Source organism: Branchiostoma lanceolatum, chromosome 2 (assembly GCF_035083965.1).
Source record: "Branchiostoma lanceolatum isolate klBraLanc5 chromosome 2, klBraLanc5.hap2, whole genome shotgun sequence".
Taxonomy (NCBI): Eukaryota; Metazoa; Chordata; class Leptocardii; order Amphioxiformes; family Branchiostomatidae; genus Branchiostoma; species Branchiostoma lanceolatum.
In genome coordinates this window covers 4,631,301-4,651,070 of record NC_089723.1, presented here as the reverse complement: position 1 = coordinate 4,651,070, position 19,770 = coordinate 4,631,301, and the positions used below count along the sequence as shown (strand labels likewise).

Below are 19,770 nucleotides of genomic sequence, written 5' to 3'. Positions count from 1 at the left end.
CTGTGTTCAAGTCTTTAAAAAAAATATGAACTGTCAAATGTTAAGAGATGTATTTATATGCTGCTGCATTTTGGGTAGAAATTATGTGTATTGCATATCTAAAGTTTATCACATCAAATGCTATATATACATATATATATATAGCATATATATATATATATAAACTTTTCAAAAGTATGCTATTCTTGAGTCAAAAATATTCTCACACAGGCATTGACATCATGTTTTTACTGGTATCATTCTTGATTTTTATTAAATATTGTTTTCTCTTTGACAATATCAAGTACATAGTTATGCTATATCATCTCTTGTGCATCATGTCCAACCCTCTACACTGATTAGTGTCACAAAATCTTTGTCTTGTCCGTGTCATAACAGTTACATATTCAGCGTCACAACACAACCAAAAATATAAAGTCCAGACATTTTCCTCTTCCAGTTACAAATGATAGAATCAACTCTAATTTTGATATAGTTATGTATTGATATCGTTACTAAAACTTACCCGATTGCTTTCCTGATTTTCTTACATTTGTTGCAGTGAGAGAGCGAACTCGCAAAAAGACGAAAATGAAAAAGTGCATCGACTTTGATTTAAATGTCTATAATTGACAGTGTAATAGAATAGCTCTGTTAAAGCTGTGTGCTGTGAGAACAAAAGTAGTTTACATACCAGCATATGCTTAAAATTCAAACATTTGCAAAAGGTTCTAAGTTTGGTGTATTCAAGACAAAACTTAAAAGTACAGTTTCGATATTTGTACCTTTGATAAAAGCTTGGAAAAAAGCAAAACAAAAGACTAAATTTACTTAAAGAAAATATCTTTAGAGCATTCATACTTCATCTGAGAAGAAGACCTATTTGATACAAGTATACATTTGCGACAAAGCTTACAACATGAAAATCTGTCCTTGCTACCCTTGTGCAAGTATATTTCAAGCAGTTCTTGGCTATCAATTTTGTCCCACTGGACAATAGTTCTTCTCACCACACTTAACTGTAGTACAGCTAGCTTACACTTTGTCTTTGTGCTGTTCCAATAACAATTTTGTTACACGATCATACAATCATACAAAAAATAATACGTATCAATCAACCAAGAAGATACCAAAAAAAAACTAACTTTGCTTCATCCGCAAATAGACTATTCCAACCTATTGTGTCCCCCTAGCACATTTGTCACTACAATGTTTTCTCTTAGCATTTCCAGAAGATGTCATAATAAAATCAGATATGCGTGGGTTTTAAGACCAGTTTAACTGAGTGTTTTTCAGCGACACATTGAAATCAAATATTACCATACAGCGTCTTAGTATCTCCAAGACACTGAGTGACTTAAGTTGTGTGGATAAGAATGCCATCTTAAAGATGGAAGAAGTAGCGTACAGGTGGGCCAGGGATGTCTTCTCCGTCTTCTCCTTCGAAGGAAACCGTCAAGTCCACATATTTCTTCTCAGCACCAGGTTTGATCAGTTTAACCATCCTGAAATAAACATACATGGTATTCAGTTAGGTTAACTCATAAACATTCTTGCGCTAGGTTACATATATCAGCCACTTTGAAAGACAGTGTGTTTTGAGAGATCTCTAGTCCAGAAGAAGGTAACATGCAGAGGAGAGCCAAAAGAGGAGAAAGGCATCCGCCCCAAACCCACCAACCCAGGCCCAGTTCATCTGCGAGCGATGCGGGCGAGCATGCCACTCCAGGATAGGACTGTTCAGCCACCAGAGGGCCTGCTCAACCCCTTCCCACTGATCCTCGACTACGGGGAACGAGCCATCACCATCAGTGCAGCACAGTTTAGACATACAGGTCTGGAGTACAATTATATTGGGATATGTTGCGTTGGAGATCTCTTTAGATGTATTTTTTCAGAGTGGCGGAATTATGTTAATTTTAGTAAATGTTATTTTTTTTTCATTGTAATCTAAAAAAAAACATGTGTCTGTGCTCTACAATATCTACACATGGGTGCAACAAGAAAGAAAAGGATGAGTTACACAATACACTGTACTTTTACCAATCTTAAAAATAACTACTAAAGAAAGGGAACCTACGTCTGTGGTAGTCTTTTCTTGTGCCCAGGCATGATGGGAACATACACCATCTTCACTCCATACACAACCATGGTGGCTTCAAAGCCATGTTTCTCCTGAAAAATAGGAAGGGAACACTGTGTAGTATAGCCATCTAAGAATACACAGAACAACAAACTAAGGATTTTTCGCTTTCAAACAACAAATAGATGATTGACATGTACAAGTTTGAAGTACTGTTCTAAGAGTTTAACCTAATTGTTAAGAGAGCACAAAACAGTGCTTTATCCCAATGTAGACTATCAAGAGCCCTGCAAATCTTACTAAGTTAGCCATTTTCCCTTATGTCTCTTGAAATACTAAGTTAACACCTGGCTCTCTAGAACAAGTCAGGTTTGCTACTTGTTACTGTCCTTACCAATTGTTCCAATGCTCTTACTTGTATATGCTGTCTCTCAAATCATGTGAGATCTTATTCAGTAATTATCAATTCTCTATCTAAAACAATCAGGCTTGCATGCTGCTTGTTACTGTCTTTACATGTACCTTTCAGTACCCCAAGCATTGCTCTAATGATCTTCTTGTATATATGCTGTCTCTTAGAAGAGATCATGTGAGATCTTACTCTATTGTTGAGTAAATATCAAAATCTATATAACAGTCAGGATAGCTCAATTACAGTTTAAACTTGTTTAAGAAGGATAATCTCAATGTTACGGTCCTTACCTTAAAGTACCCTAGGAACTGTTTCAGGGTGAAGTCCTTGTTGCCATGGACGTCCCACTTGTCCCACAGGGTGATGGACAGGCCTTCCCTATATATAGGGGAACAACATTAATATATCATTGCACCTTACTGACTGATGTGGCAACCAAAACGAATGTGGTGAATGGTTAAATCCACAACAAGGAGAATGAAGAATAAAAGAGACAACCATGTGAGCTACACATTAAGGTCTGATACAATTTGAAGACAATATCTTATATTGACCATTTCCTACCAAGAAACCGTTGGATTTCAAGCCTTGTGACTTTTGGCAACTTTGGTTTATTGAGAAAGGACGTAATATTTCTAAGTAGTAATGGACATCCTTATATTGTCCCTGTGCATGATTTGTAGATTTGGCTGGAGGAAGTAAAAGTGCTAGAAGCTAAAAATAAAGTGCCCTAAAAATGTTACAGTTAAACTCAATATACTTTTAGCAGTACTACTTGAATGTACTTCTCTACCCACCTGATGACAGACGTCTCTGGCGGTGCAGGTTCTGAGAAGACCATGACAGGCAGGGCCAGGTTTAGGAAACAGTTCCTGTAGTGTTCTAGTGGGGAGCCCAGAACCACCTTCACAAGCTCTATGGAAACCTGTAAAAACACAAAAAGTTGAAACATCAACATCATTTCCATAAAAACAAAACGTATTCAAAATATCCATGGCTATTATTCTGTCATGCTTTGCCATTTCCTTTTCCATATGTATTATATGATTGTGTCTTATAATAATATATGGGGGATATCGTTAACTGCACATTAAACAATATGATCAAAATGTGTAGACTAAAACACAATCATCATCATATTTCTTACTCTTTATCAAGTTGAAGGAAACACAAAGTTCAGCTTCCAGTATTCTCTATGATACATGTACATCTTGTCAGTAAGGTCTTTTCCACTTCAATAAGTTTTAGACTTGATAAGTTTCTTTAATGTAAGATATGGACAGCCTCTTCTTCTTTTGGCTTCTGGAAACCAAAGGAGCAGACTACAATAACTGCAAGAAAACTACAATAATCTATCATTTCTCTGATGTACATTTACATGCAGAAAACTTTTACAAAAACTGACCAGTCCTGCTACAGCAGCAGTTGTGGTGGCGATGGCTGGCACAATCCGGCCAGCGATACGCTTGGTCTTCAACCGGTCTGCCTCCTCTATACTGTACATTCTGGCACGAAGGTTCTAAGAAGGAACAGATAGAAATACAGGAGATATCAGATACATGTACTATATGCAAACAGCCATGCATTTGATATCTTTAATAGATAATACACATATTAACTTAAAGCTTAAGGTGCAACATCAAAGTTTAGTATCTTAAAATGGGGAAATGATGAGTACTAACCATCATTCAATATTCAGATTTACATTGCAGGGCTCGAAATTCATTTTTGGAAATAGGTGCACTGGTGCACCCAACCCAAAAAATTAGGTGCACAGAAGGAATTTTGGGTGCACCAACTAGAATAAAATTGAGTGTCAGAAAAAACATAATTACAAAGTTTAACGCTCTTAATAACTTCAATCAGTAATTCTATAGCTAACTTTAAAATCTCAAACAAGTGATACATTAAACAAAAAGGTTATATTACTTTTTCTAATATTTACATTTCAGGAATATTCTATATACATGTACTTAGTGTACAATATATAGTACCCTTATCCTATAGCCTACAAAAATATCTAGGTGCACCCACAGTAAAAAATTAGGAGCACAGCTCCAATTTTGGGTGCACACAGGTGCACATGCACCCAGTATTTCGAGCCCTGCATTGATATTTGCAATTTACAATTAACTTGTTTTCTTGCACTCAGGAAAACACTTTTGGGACTTTGATGAAGAAAGGTGGCAAGACAAAATTATCTTGAACATTTCACCATTCTTCGGATTAAGTGAAGTTGACGGCCTAAGATAATATTTACCAGGTCGACGACAAGACATGTAACCGTCGGAATATTGCACGTGTTTTAACGCTCGCGTCCGTATCGACACGGTCGTCAGTTAAAACACGGTCGTCAGTTAAAACACGGTCGTCAGTTAAAACACGGTCGTCAGTTAGTTAAAACACGGTCTTTAGTTAAAACACGGTCTTTAGTTAAAATACGGTCTTGAGTTAAAATACGGTCTTGAGTTAAAATACGGTCTTGAGTTAAAATACGGTCTTTAGTTAAAGTACGGTCTTTAGTTAAAATACGGTCGACAGTTAAAGTACGGTCTTCAGTTAAAATACGGTCGATAGTTAAAGTACGGTCTTCAGTTAAAATACGGTCTTCAGTTAAAACACGGTCGGGCCCTAAAACACGGTCGTGCGAGGATTAACTCTATGGGGGCCTCATTAACACCTTGTTCACTTCACACCTTTACGACACCTTCAAAACTGGGATGTGTATTGGCCATTGGAGCGCACGGACAACAGACTAGTTAGGCATATGACACCAGTCTCCGTTCATTGGATATATGAGTGCGATTTTTAATGTTTATTATAATATCTAATGTTCCTCAACACAGAATGCGAATTTTTTAAGTTGCTTAAAAACTTATCTTAACTTCTCACTACTTGTTTAGTCCGAAATCAAATACTTACATACCCATCTATTGCAAAGTCACAGTGTACTTACTCTGCATGCAAACTTGGTCCCAGAGTTGAACCAAAAATGATTTGTCCCGAAACTTTATGAAAACCAGTAACCACTCACGAGATGTATTGCCTTGGCCTGAAGCATCACACAGAATGTGTTACGTGTATCTGCTCACATCCATGAAAAGTTTCATTAGGCTGGTAAGTCACAGAATAAAAAGACTATTTTTTTTTACACAAGCAATAGATTTATTCCATCGACGTTTCGGTGACCATCTGTCACCTTCTTCAAGGCAATTCACATTGACTGGTTCACATTGTAATGCCGCACAGGTGTCTGCTCATACGTTTTTACCTGGTCTGCAAAGATTACTGCAGAGGATTTATCTAATCGATTGCCATGGCGGTCGAAACATCACCTGTATGGTTTCAGGACCTTACAAGTTACCCAAATATTGCTAGAGCCTCGAAGTTCATAATAATATCAAATTACCTGTTGCATGCCGTAGTCTTGTCACAAGGCACCAAATTATTTTGTGCAGGATGTCTTAAGTAAAACTTGTGATTGTCATTCAATTCTACGTGGTTCCCGACTCAAAATCAATTCTCTAGGTGGACTACCCTAATTACATAGCTCACTTTCTGAATAAAAAATAGTAGGGCGGTATCAGAGTTCAGGGAGACAAGCTAGTACATTTAAGGTGTCTCCCAGAACCGTTATGTCACTCTGATACCTCTACTTCAGATGTGCATTACCTGTTAACAGACCTAACTTTTACTCTGACCCAAGATATTACATACATCTATCATAAATAAATCATGATTGAAAAACTAAGTGCAAAGTGTGAAGGACCAAATTAAAAAGAATGCACTTAAGCAGAGACAATTTTAGGTGTAATATCTAACACATGCCTTATCTGTATATCAAATGCAAACTTCATAATTATAAATAACTTTGAATTTCAAGGCTATTGCTGGTAAACAGATCAAACGTTTACTAAAGGAAAGTCCGGCACAGGCGTAACAGAGGATGTGAAGTTTTATTGAGTACTTTTTATTTATACATTTTTCAATAACAACCAATATACCTCCCTTTGTGCATCAGTATTCAGCAGTTTGCCTATGTTTGTGTTCAGCATGTTTTGTGGAACAATACAAACAGCATTCAACGCTTCTGGACATTCATATCTACTTGGCTGGCTGAAAAGGTTTGGATGGCCCAGATAAGGTGAATTGGTATATCACATAGACATCAGATACAGTATATAACTTGTGACAGAGTTATCATACACATTCATCAGCTTTGCAGTCACATGTATTATGATGAGCTAGATGTCAAATAGAACTGTCTGCTTCTTGCCTACCTCATTGCATTTAGACCTGAAGCTTCACATAAGTGTCTGCTAAAGTGTATTTAGGGAACAGCAGCCAACATCTCAATTTCATAAAAAGACTAAATTGGACTGGATTTGTACTTAAAATGATGATGAGTGATGATAACCTCTTCACTCTTCAAGTAGAGGTTGTAGGGAGAAAATGTTCCCTTTTTTTCTGAATGGTACACCCTTTGATTTCCAAATGTACCAATCAGAAGAAGGTAGCAATTCTCCCTCCAACCTTTGCTTGTCACTGGAAGTACTGCTTGGCACTGCAAGATGTCAACACCACCCCCTCACGTCGTTTGGCCGGCCAGCTGAAACCGTTGACCAGGGGTTGGCAACGAGGAGCCAGAACGTGAGAGGCTTTAGGGGATGGGAGGAACCTGTATGCTACACACCCTATGGTGAAGAGTAGAGCAGAAGGAACCGTGTGCTTAGCCACTCTTAAAGAGTCTTGAGTGCAGCTGCTAAGCTATCACTACCCAGAGCCCCCTAACCCCCAACGAAGACAAACACATAAGTGCAATTAATTCACAATTATGGACAGGTGTGAAGACAGTGTAGGACAAAGCAAAACACATATTGTGCATTTTATTCTCGACTATGGACAGGTGGAAAGACACTTATGTGATTATATAAAAACGCACAAACACACACACACACACAAACACACATAATATATCCTATACATGTATACGAATACACATCAGGTGTATCTCTGTCTTCTGGGGAAAAACAGTCATGTACAGCATCCAAACACCACTGTCTTCAGGGGAAAAGGAGTTGCATCTGTACAGAGTACTGACAGCCAAACACCTCTCTGTCTTAAGGGGGAAAGAGCAGATCTAGAATCAGTACAGAGTATAGAACGCCAAACACCTCTCTGTTTTCAGGGAGAAATATCAGAATCAATACAGAGTATAGAACGCCAAACAACTCTCTGTCTTCAGGGAGAAAGAGCAGAATAAGTAGAGTATAAAACGCCAAACACCTCTCCGTCTATAGGGGGAAAGAGCAGAATTAGTACAGAGTATGGAACGCCAAACACCGCTGTGTTTTTAGGGAGAAAGAGCAGAATCAGTACAGAGTATGGAACAGCAAACACCTCTCTGTCTTCAGGGGAAAAGAGCAGAATCAGTACATACTAGTATGGAATGCCAAAAACCTGTCTTCAGGGAGAAAGAGCAGAATCAGTACATAGTATGGAACGCCAAAAACCTCTGTCTTCAAGGAGAAATATCAGAATCAGTACAGAGTATGGAACATCAAACACCTCTCTGTCTTCGGGGAGAAAGAGCAGAATCAGTATGGAACGCCAAACACCTCTCTGCCTTCAGGGAGAAATATCAGAATCAGTACAGAGTATGGAACGCCAAACACCTCTCTGTCTTCAGGAGGAAATATCAGAATCAGTACAGAGTATGGAACGCCAAACAACTCTCTGCCTTCAGGGGGAAAGAGCAGAATCAGTTTAGAGTACAGAACGCCAAACACCTCTCTATCTTCAGGGAGAAATATCAGAATCAGTACAGAGTATAGAACGCCAAACACCTCTCTGTCTTCAGGGGGAAATATCAGAATCAGTACAGAGTATAGAACGCCAAAAACCTCTCTGTCTTCAGGAGGAAATATCAGAATCAGTACAGAGTATGGAACGCCAAACACCTCTCTGTCGTCAGGGGAAAAGAGCAGAATCAGTACAGAGTACAGAACGCCAAACACCTCTGTCTTCAGGGGGAAATATCAGAATCAGTACAGAGTATGGAACGCCAAACACCTCTCTGTCTTCAGGAGGAAATATCAGAATCAGTACAGAGTATGGAATGTCAAACACCTCTCTGTCGTCAGGGGGAAAGAGCAGAATCAGTACAGAGTATAGAACGCCAAACACCTCTCTGTCTTCAGGGGGAAATATCAGAATCAGTACAGAGTACAGAACGCCAAACACCTCTCTGTCTTCAGGGAGAAAGAGCAGAATCAGTACAGAGTATAGAACGCCAAACACCTCTCTGTCTTCAGGGGGAAATATCAGAATCAGTATAGAGTACAGAATGCCAAACACCTCTCTGTCTTCAGGGAGAAAGAGCAGAATCAGTACAGAGTATAGAACACCAAACACCTCTCTGCCTTCAGGAAGAAATATCAGAATCAGTACAGAGTACAGAACGCCAAACACCTCTCTGTCTTCAGGGAGAAAGAGCAGAATCAGTACAGAGTATGGAACGCCAAACACCTCTCTGTCTTCAGGAGGAAATATCAGAATCAGTACAGAGTACAGAACGCCAAACACCTCTCTGTCTTCAGGGAGAAAGAGCAGAATCAGTACAGAGTATGGAACGCCAAACACCTCTCTGTCTTCAGGGGGAAATATCAGAATCAGTACAGAGTACAGAACGCCAAACACCTCTCTGTCTTCAGGGGGAAAGAGCAGAATCAGTACAGAGTATGGAACGCCAAACACCTCTCTGTCTTCAGGGGGAAATATCAGAATCAGTACAGAGTACAGAACGCCAAACACCTCTCTGTCTTCAGGGAGAAAGAGCAGAATCAGTACAGAGTATGGAACGCCAAACACCTCTCTGTCTTCAGGAGGAAATATCAGAATCAGTACAGAGTATGGAACGCCAAACAACTCTCTGCCTTCAGGGGGAAAGAGCAGAATCAGTTTAGAGTACAGAACGCCAAACACCTCTCTATCTTCAGGGAGAAATATCAGAATCAGTACAGAGTATACAACGCCGAACACCTCTCTGTCTTCAGGGGGAAATATCAGAATCAGTACAGAGTACAGAACGCCAAACACCTCTCTGTCTTCAGGGAGAAATATCAGAATCAGTACAGAGTATAGAACGCCAAACACCTCTCTGTCTTCAGGGAGAAAGAGCAGAATCAGTACAGAGTATGGAACGCCAAACACCTCTCTGCCTTCAGGGAGAAATATCAGAATCAGTACAGAGTACAGAACGCCAATCACCTCTCTGTCTTCAGGGAGAAAGAGCAGAATCAGTACAGAGTATGGAACGCCAAACACCTCTCTGCCTTCAGGAAGAAATATCAGAATCAGTACAGAGTACAGAACGCCAAACACCTCTCTGTCTTCAGGGAGAAAGAGCAGAATCAGTACAGAGTATAGAACACCAAACACCTCTCTGCCTTCAGGGAGAAATATCAGAATCAGTACAGAGTATAGAACGCCAAACACCTCTCTGTCTTCAGGAGGAAATATCAGAATCAGTACAGAGTACAGAACGCCAATCACCTCTCTGTCTTCAGGGAGAAAGAGCAGAATCAGTACAGAGTATGGAACGCCAAACACCTCTCTGTCTTCAGGGGGAAATATCAGAATCAGTACAGAGTACAGAACGCCAAACACCTCTCTGTCTTCAGGGAGAAAGAGCAGAATCAGTACAGAGTATGGAACGCCAAACACCTCTCTGTCTTCAGGGGGAAATATCAGAATCAGTACAGAGTACAGAACGCCAAACACCTCTCTGTCTTCAGGGAGAAAGAGCAGAATCAGTACAGAGTATGGAACGCCAAACACCTCTCTGTCTTCAGGGGGAAATATCAGAATCAGTACAGAGTACAGAACGCCAAACACCTCTCTGTCTTCAGGGGGAAATATCAGAATCAGTACAGAGTATAGAACACCAAACACCTCTCTGTCTTCAGGGGGAAATATCAGAATCAGTACAGAGTACAGAACGCCAAACACCTCTCTGTCTGCAGGGGGAAAGAGCAGAATTAGTGCAGAGTATAGAACGCCAAACACTAGCCTCCGTTGCAGTTTTTCCTGCAGCGATTTTGTTCCATTTATTTGGGGGGGGGGGACTATGGACTGGTGCATAGACTTACAGTGTAAACAACAACAAACGCTTCAAGACTGGACACACAAAAGGTGCATTTAATTCACAACTATGGACTGGTGCATAGACTTACATGTAAACAAGAACATTTACTTCAAGACTGGACACACAAAAGGTGCACTTAATTCACGAGTAGGTCTGGTGCATAGACTAATACATGTAAACAAGAACATTTACTTCAAGACTGGACACACAAAAGGTGCATTTAATTCACAAGTAGGTCTGGTGCATAGACTTACATGTAAACAAGAACAGACACTTCAAGACTGCATGGACACACAAAAGGTGCATTTAATTCACAATTATGGACTGGTGCATAGACTTACATTTAAACAAGAACATACACTTCAAGACTGGACACAAAAGGTGCATTTTATTCACAACAATGGACTGGTGCATATACATTTTTACAAACACACACACGCACACACACACGCATGCACAAACAAATACAAACAATAACACACGCATATCTCACACACACACACACACGCTCTTTAACACACACTCACACACACCAACACATACTTACAGATAATGCGCACGTGCAAACCTATGGACAGGTGGGAGGACTTACATACACACAAGAACAAACATTTCAAGACTGGACACACAAAAGATGCATTTAATTCACAACTATGGACTGGTGCATTGACTTACATGTAAACAAGAACAAACACTTCAAGACTGGACTCACAAAAGGTGCATTTAATTCACAACTATGGACTGGTGCATAGACTTACATGTAAACAAGAACATACACTTCAAGACTTGACACAAAAGGTGCACTTAATTCACAACTATGGACTGGTGCATATACATTTTCACAAACAAACACACACACACACATGTATGCACAAACAAATACAAACAATAACACACGCACATGTCACACACACACGCTCTCTAACACACACTCACACACACCAACACATACAAACAGATAATGTGCACGTGCAAACCTATGGACAGCTGGGAGGACTTACATACACACAAGAACAAACACTTCAAGACTGGACACATAAAAGGTGCATTAATATTTAATTCACAACTATGGACTGGTGCATATTCATTTTCACAAAGTTTGAAACAAACACAAACAATAACACAAACATATTTCACACACACACACTCTTTAAGACACACTCGCGCATACCGACATGTACAAACAGATAATGTGCATGTGCAAACCTATGGACAGGTGGGAGGACTTACATACCGGCCATGTACACAAGAACAAACATTTCAAGACTGAACACACAAAAGGTGCATTTAATTCACAACTATGGACTGGTGCATTGACTTACATGTAAACAAGCACAGACACTTTAAGACTGGACACACAAAAGGTGCATTTAATTCACAACTATGGACTGGTGCATAGACTTACATATACACAAGAACATACACTTCAAGACTGGACACACAAAAGGTGCATTTAATTCACAACTATGGACTGGTGTAAAGACATTTTCATACACACACATGCATGCAAGCAAACACACACAACAACACAAGCACATCTCACGCACACATGCAAACACACTAAGACACACATATGCACCAATACAAGCACACACACACACACCAGGTTCAAATGTCAATTTGCAAATACGATTATGTCTTTGGATACAGAAAATTATTATCAGCCGAACCAGAACTCTCATTTGGATTTGACTTTCCCTAGTCTGACACAGTGTTAGGATCGTAAGAAAATCATACATTGGCTGAGGGAAAACTCCTTTAGAGAATGCCAAGTCCATGGGCCTTGTGTCAGGTGAGCTTGGTTGCTTGACAGGAGAATCCCCATGGCGGTTTCGGTTTGTAGGGGAGCTTGAAATGACTCTTCCTGGAGTGGCTGGTAGTCTAGAATCCATAGTAAATGCAATACAAAGATAAGGTTAATTATTGGACCCATACATCTTTCAAACTGATTTTGTATCATGTTCCACGAAGACAACTATAAGACTCTATAACGTATAAGGTATGGCACATGTTAAACAGAAAGCTATAATAAAACTTCCTCTTTGACTATGCAAATCTTTATGATAATCTGGATCATCTGATGAGCTTCACATGTACCTAAAAGTACTTTTTACGACAAGGACTCATGTAGATGTCAAGTTTGATATCCCCATCTGTCAATAACGATGGGGGTGTTATAGTCTTACATGTATGGGGATGTGCCTGAGAGAAAAAGAGCTATCGGATGAACTCTTGCAAAGTTTGGGTTCCTATTTTTTAAAGTGTGTGGCTGTAGGGCACTTTTTTTATTTCGGAAAAATGTGATTTTCTTTACACACTACGATCTGACAAACTAAGATGGTTCTGTTTTATTTTATATCATTCAACTGTAGAACATTTATGTTGTCTACCAAATGCATGCTTGTAGACGTTAATATGGTTTTCCTTGCTGTGAAGCCCTTAAAGTAGATCATTCTTTACTCTTGTCCCCAAATTGAGCTGATGAAAACACAAAAGTGATTTTTTTCTGACTCAACATGCATTTTGATGGAAGAAAGATTAACTCAGTGTTGAAAATAAAACGATTGACCAGATTTTCCTTTTTTTTCCTTTTCAATACAGTGTAGTACTAGTAGAAATGCAAGTAAACCTTTCCTGCACAATCTTGTGCTCTACCATTGCCTGAGTAACTGGCGTCATTGATAAAAGCTAACCAGAGAAGCTGTATACATACCAGATAAATTGTCTTGGACTAGTTAGTCTCTCCCTGGGGCATGGTGATGGTCTGCATGGCATCTTCTCCCAGCGATGAGGATCTGGTAAAAAAATTGGGAAAAAAACATATGTTATATATTGTCCTTATCCTTGAACGAGGACATCAGCGATGTCATCTCGGGAGACAATGGGTTCTTCTGCTCCACTCGGACCTGTCTTCCATTAGTGATGTATGGATACAATAATAATGTAATTCACATACAAAACCTTGTACATCCTTATACTTAAGGATCTCACACATAAGTCGCTTAGTATGTTATCCTGCTGTGAAGGTACATTCAAAAATAATCAAGCAAGAGAAAAGTGAGGCTGATCTACATGTAGGTCATGGTCATTGGGTGCAGATACAAGGAGCCAAACGACAGACAATACAGAGCCACCATGACTTTATAGTTAATTCCTGGCCCCAGGACTCTTACACATGAAATGCTGGAATCTTATCAGAATGACGCTCTCTCTTTGAGTCCTACACTTTCATGTAGTGGGTTTCCAATTACTGAAAAATGGTACTGTATCATGCATGGAATTCTAATCAGAAAGTACTCTGTGGAATAAAGTTTACATAGGCCCAATTGTCTTGTTCTTTGAAACTACTATTACTACACACATTGTAGTTCCTAGTACTAGTAGACTTCAGGATTAGCCTAGCAGGACACCTGCTGTTCCATGGTAGCCATGAAACTGTGGTGACCAGTAGTATGACATATTGTGACCTTTGGCCGATAGCAGGCCGAAATTTCAGCATGCTTTATACTAGTGAAAAGGTAGGGTTTTTTTCCTGTTGCGAGATACCCAGAAAAAGGGCACGGCAGCTTGATTTTACAGCAGAAACTTGTAAATGACTGCAGATGACCAAAAATGGAACACGCGAACGTGGTTGTTATGGTCGTTGCCTTCAAACACTGTAGTCAACCCGGTTAGAAGTCTCGCAGAACCTCTGCTGAAGTGTAGTACTACAGCCTCGGAGGGTGTAGTAGTTCTGTAGTAGACTTGACCCTTCATCTCGTTTCTTTTTCAAAAAGCTGTAGTCTGCTAGAGAAGTAGACTACGATATGAAGTACATTGTACTACAGTGAAAGGAACAAGTGTAAATTGATCAAAATTCAGGATCCACTTCCCATATACTAGTAATAAAAAAGGTCTATCCGGTTACTCTCCAAGCAGAGCTTAGTGGAGAAGATCCTCTGCCCCATGTTTCGTCAGCCATCTTTGCTTGGAGAGTATTTTCGGTAACTAGTGTGAGTGGACCTTTCAGTCTAGTCTTACTGTACCTTCTGTACAAAACTTGTGTATTTTGGCCTTAAGTGTTGTACAGTACCAGTTATGTGCAACAAACAAACAAATAAGATCAGCTACGTACCATGGCCAGCTACATTGTCTTGCAGTCTCTCCCTGGGGCGTGGTAACTTTCTGCAAAGCATCTCCTCCCAGTGATGAGGATCTTGAAAAAAAAAATAGCAAAAGAAATGCCATTAGATGTTATCATAATCAAGGAGGAAATTCACACACAAAACCTTGTTAACATCCTTACACCTTAAGATCTTACCGCATTGCTTAGTGATACTGCTGTAAGTGTAAAGCCTACTAATACTAAAGGGCACTTTCAAAACAATTTAAGCCAGAGAAAAGTACAAGTAACTTAGTAAGGCTGATCTAGCAGAAAGTGGTTTGTGACAGAATGCACCATGAAATAACTACAGGAAAACAATGTATATGACAAAAAACAGTTACTCTACTAGTCTCTAGCAACTTGAATTTTGAAACAGTGAATCAAATAAGGAGCTCAGGACAGAATAATTTTTCCAGGCGTCCTTCCCAAGACCGATTGGGATCTATCTCAAGCTGCCAAAGATCTCTTTGGCCCAATCTATACAGTTTTCCCCAACATCTCCTAAATCAGCAGACATCTGGACAGAGATGTCGGGAGGCATTTATACACACCCACAGGGAGTGCTGTAGGACACCTGTGGAGTTGGAATGCAGTAGTGATACATCATGATACATCATGATAAATTTGTGTTTCAAGCTAAAAGTCTGCTTCCAATAGTGCTTTCAATGACATTTGTTAACTTGTTAGAATCACAAAGATATCTTTGCCTGGCCTGATTTTACCGATTATTTATATTAAATACTTAACCATAAGAAATGGTTTCCTCTGTGTTCTGTCCTTTTGCCATATGTATGCGTCATAGCCTGGCTTGTAAGGCACTGTAAAATTACTTTACTCCCTTATAGATTATGGTACAGTTGCCATAGCTAACATCAAAATGGGTCACTTGATCTCCACAAGTCTACTAATAAGCCTGAAACCTGTTCTCCAGATATCTGGGACCCGACACATTGTGTTTATACTTGGGCTTAAGGTGTCGGGGACTCCTGCTGAGTTGTCGGGCGAACGCTTTGGACGTGTTGCCTGAAATTTTCCAGATATCTGGAAAAATCCTCATTAAGAGTGACATGAAATTCCTGTTTAGACGCAGAAAAAAGCTGTCGCCTGCCAGATATCTGCAGTCCAGACATCTAGAAAACCTGTGTATAAATGTCGTAAAACAGGCAAACAAAGGCCCAGTTAAATTGGGCCTTTGTTTGCCTGTTTTACGACCTATGCAAATCATTATTATGACATATATAGGCTATGGTTTGGTCCACTCTTTGTTTCATAAACTTTACCATACAGTGATTCCGAAAATATTCACACAAAACTACAGTAGAATATTTGGGAACAAACCAAGGAGATTTTCAAATATTAAAACTCCTTGCGATAGAAGTAATCATATCGTGATAGATTTCTGCGTTCACCCTGCTTTTCGCCATGTGGATTAAATTACGCCGTGATTCGAGTCCGATTGAAGCACTTGTTGAGATCCTTGGTCTTCCGGTTCGCCTGCGTGAGGTTTTTGATTTGATTTTGTTTGCGACCTGGTCGTGGGTCCGCTGGAATGCGTGCTAAAAATGCATTGCTTTCGGCGATCCCTCTCTTGCCTGATAAATGTCCATCTTGCGGTGGCTTTTACTGAGTTTGGCCTGGACTTCCTCCCTGCCCCAGATTGTGACAAGCACCTTCGTCTCCTCGTTTGTTGAGGGAGTGTGTACACCATATTTGTGTTGTTTTTTTGGGGGGGGGGGAGGTTATGTCTTTAGCTAGCTATCTGATGATTTTTATTATATGTCACTGATTGTCAGTAATAATAGAATGATGTATTACAATTTTCTTTGATCACTTACTTCAAGTTCCAACACGTCCAAGTAGAAAATGCATGTATCATGTACATTTTCGCTTGTTGAATCTAACATGCTTCACATATTGGTTCCATAAATGATGCTACTCAGTCATGGCACAATGTAGCCGTGGCGACTACATAATAAAGGCATTTTTGCTTGTTTTTATCAAGGAGGTTAAATATACATATTTAACCTCCTTGTTTTTATACACTAGTAGCCCTTGGTAGTACAGTATATAAAAAAAAAGCAAAAACGGCCTTCTGTAGTCGACACGGCTTGACATCATGTTGAATTGTTGATTAGACTCAATCTGAAATGCACTTACTACTATTTGACATTTAGTACCTGGATATTGTTGGTAACAGTTCAAATAACTTAATGCGCTGATCATCTACATAAACATGTATTTCCAATATATACAACATAGTTCTTTTGGTGGTATGATTTTACAGTTTTTGACTTCCAATATTGGCTTACTTTGTCTAGGTACGGTACTAGTATTCTGTTACAGGTCTTAGCTTTACAAATACAAGTCTGTAGTCCGTCCAGAGACTATAGTATCATGTGCCTATCAGGACCCAATGCTAATCCCCTGTGACTGAGGGTATTTGTCACCAGCTGCAAGTCTCCCTTTGTTTGTCGGTTTACGACCTATGCAAATCAGGTGAAAGAATTTGCTGATAATCATCAAGGAGATTCAAAAATCCTTTATTCACTTTTACGTCCACTGATTATTCCATAACTGTCAACTTTTACTTTCCAGGGTATCATAATGATTACATGTACAGTAAGTACATACAAAACTGCTAAAAAATGATCTGGGAACCAATGACATTTAGGGGATAACCAAAATAATATCTCATTATCTGGGCCCTGTTGTTTTTTGACGTGTTTTTAGGAGTTTTCCTCAGGCTTTCAATACAAAAAAAGGGACAAAATACTATTTAGTCCCGTTTTTAGATATTCTATGTGGGTTGGCGACACAAAGAAAACGGGAGAAAATAGAAAACCCAACAAAACGCAGAGAGAGCCCAACATCTGCTTGGAGTTGGAGAGAAGGGCCATGTACTCATGATCATGTGCTGTAGGCTGTACCATTGACCAGATTTTGACCACCCACTGACCCAGGAAGCTTTTACAAATTCTGTTCACGAGAAGTATATGTTGCAGTTGCACCAAGATTAAACATTTACAATCTGCTCGACTAACTCAATACAAAACTGGAGAAGGGTTTAGAGAAGATTTTTCATCTATTTGATACATGTGGTAACTTCAAAGAAACAAACTTCAGGTCAAAAGTTCATACGACTCATAGCTCATGTCGCCATGTGGGGATAAGGACCTGTCCCGTTTCGTACTGACTCCTGTTGTACTGTAGCATTCGTTTAGTAAGTTTTAGTAAGTCTATATAAAACCTCCTCGGTTTAAGTGACGAGAAAAACAAATTACTTACCGTCAGATGGTAGCTTTGACAACGTGCAAAACCGTATTTCCCGTGGCGTCGTCTCTTGCATGCCCGTGCCTGTCTGTGCCGTTTTCACACCTCCCGCGGCACGCAATGACGTAAAAGGTCGGGGGTCATCCTGTCATCCTCGTTCTCAGGACCAGACTCCGCGCAACTGACATGACAGAACTAGGGAGTTGCTCTGACATCATGTCTAAGCGCTTGGTTTTAGCTTCAGATATGAAAGACAGAGGGTCCGAGTAGAGTATATTGAGTCTGCAAGGGAAATCTTGACAACGCGTTAACATTAAACAGAGAGTTCTGGAAACGAGAGTTCACTAGATTATTCCATTGTATTCATGGGGAGTCTAGCAAAACTTCGGTGTGCAAACAAGTGGACACGTTGCCGCGTTGTAACTTTTTTGTACTCCGAATAATGCAACTTGGCCCGCAGGCCGTGTGCATATGATAAGAAGGCAACAGTCTTCCCCCATCAACCAAGTCCTTGGCAAGGACTTGGTTGATGGGGGAAGACTGTTTCCTTCTTATCATAACGTTATACACACGGCCTGCGGGCAGAAAATTGGGGAAATCGTGACAAGGAGGTAACAATCTTCCCCACCAACCTCTGCTTGGAGAGTAAGTTAAACTGTATACCCGGCCTTCTATCTCATTTGGCAGAGCTCATTTGGCATATGTCTGTCTATATGTTGGGAAATTACTAAGCTAAGTTTCCAGCTACCTATGTAGCCTATCCTTTCGCAGTCTTCGATAATTTTGGCCTGTTTACCCCGTTGCTACCGAGTCCTCCGCCAGGCCTTCCTAGTACTGTAGAATTAGACAAAAAAAAACAGTTGAGTCGTCCACGGTATAAAAGTTAATAGTTCAAATGTTGTCAATGAAACCCTCCGGTGGCCAAACTCCCCAGGCAAATATTCTCCCTATATTCCCTATAGTATAGCCGGCGCACATGTAGTTAGTCTAATTGGTCTGATCAAGGACATCATATAATAGAGACTATCTACTTTCAAGTGAGAGGTCTGGGCGCATTGAGATGGAAATGATATCTGAATATTATGTTAAAGATTGGCTGTTGGAAATTATGCCCTTTTTGGCCGAAATTCTACATTCCATACCCTCGTAGGAAGTTTTCAGGTTCAGGCTACAAATAGAGCTAGAGACCCGGTTTAGACACATATTTTCCATGTTGGACTGAAGTCGCGTTTTCTTGTGTGTAAATCCGCGGCACTCCACGCCGAGTCGACTCCAGGTGAGTTATGCAATGCTCAGGTCAGGGGCCATATGAAAATCAATGAATGCACTTGGCGCAAGCAAGGAGGTTATATATATATATATAATCTACTTAGCGCAAGTTTGGAAATTTGTTTCTTACTCTTTTAATATGCCATAATTTTTCGGTATGTATCCTACAATTTTGTGCCCTACAATTGCTCATGGTTTAAGATCATTCAACGCGAGACGTCGGCGCAGCTTGGCGTTCCAAGTCACTGCGCGGCCGCAGTGAGTCGGACTTCAGCTCAGTGTACTCCAAACAAGTGTGCTTGGAAACGCATGACTGTCTAAACCCGGCCTTAGATGCAAAAGCAAAATTGCAGGTGACTGGTCACCAGCAAGGACGGAAAACATTTCTCCGCGGTTTGGGTCATAATCGAGGGCAAAATCCGTGAGCCAAAGTTTGGGGTCTGAAGTTAATAACCTGCTAAAACCCT

At 40.0% G+C, this 19,770-nt stretch overlaps 2 protein-coding genes across 3 annotated transcripts in view; both read right to left on the bottom strand.

Moving 5' to 3' along the window:
• Positions 1 to 213: 213 nt before the first annotated feature.
• The window catches only part of LOC136427212 (ubiquitin-like modifier-activating enzyme 6), a 63,191-nt gene continuing 43,634 nt past the window's right edge, over positions 214 to 19,770 (bottom strand). Inside the window, exons 32-36 of the mRNA XM_066415994.1 lie at positions 3,880 to 3,993; positions 3,272 to 3,399; positions 2,765 to 2,852; positions 2,060 to 2,154; positions 214 to 1,484 (exon numbers count right to left, since the gene is read on the bottom strand). Of these exons, the coding sequence (XP_066272091.1) occupies positions 1,364 to 1,484; positions 2,060 to 2,154; positions 2,765 to 2,852; positions 3,272 to 3,399; positions 3,880 to 3,993 (546 nt within the window). The 3' untranslated portion in view covers positions 214 to 1,363. The remainder of the gene's footprint in view (positions 1,485 to 2,059; positions 2,155 to 2,764; positions 2,853 to 3,271; positions 3,400 to 3,879; positions 3,994 to 19,770) is intronic.
• On the bottom strand, positions 6,412 to 18,436 carry LOC136427210 (uncharacterized). Of its 2 annotated transcripts, XR_010754383.1 has the most exons (5): positions 18,050 to 18,192; positions 14,735 to 14,815; positions 13,334 to 13,415; positions 12,358 to 12,501; positions 6,412 to 7,168 (listed from the first exon to the last, which is right to left on the bottom strand). XR_010754383.1 is itself a non-coding variant. In XM_066415991.1 (4 exons), the coding sequence occupies exon 4, from the start codon at positions 10,614 to 10,616 to the stop codon at positions 8,445 to 8,447; it is 2,172 nt and encodes a 723-aa protein (XP_066272088.1). In that variant the 5' UTR covers positions 10,617 to 12,501; positions 13,334 to 13,415; positions 14,735 to 14,815; positions 18,050 to 18,436; the 3' UTR covers positions 8,080 to 8,444. The 2 variants fall into 2 exon arrangements, 1 of the variants encoding a protein (XP_066272088.1); XM_066415991.1 differs by lacking the exon at positions 6,412 to 7,168 and having other exon boundaries at positions 8,080 to 12,501; positions 18,050 to 18,436.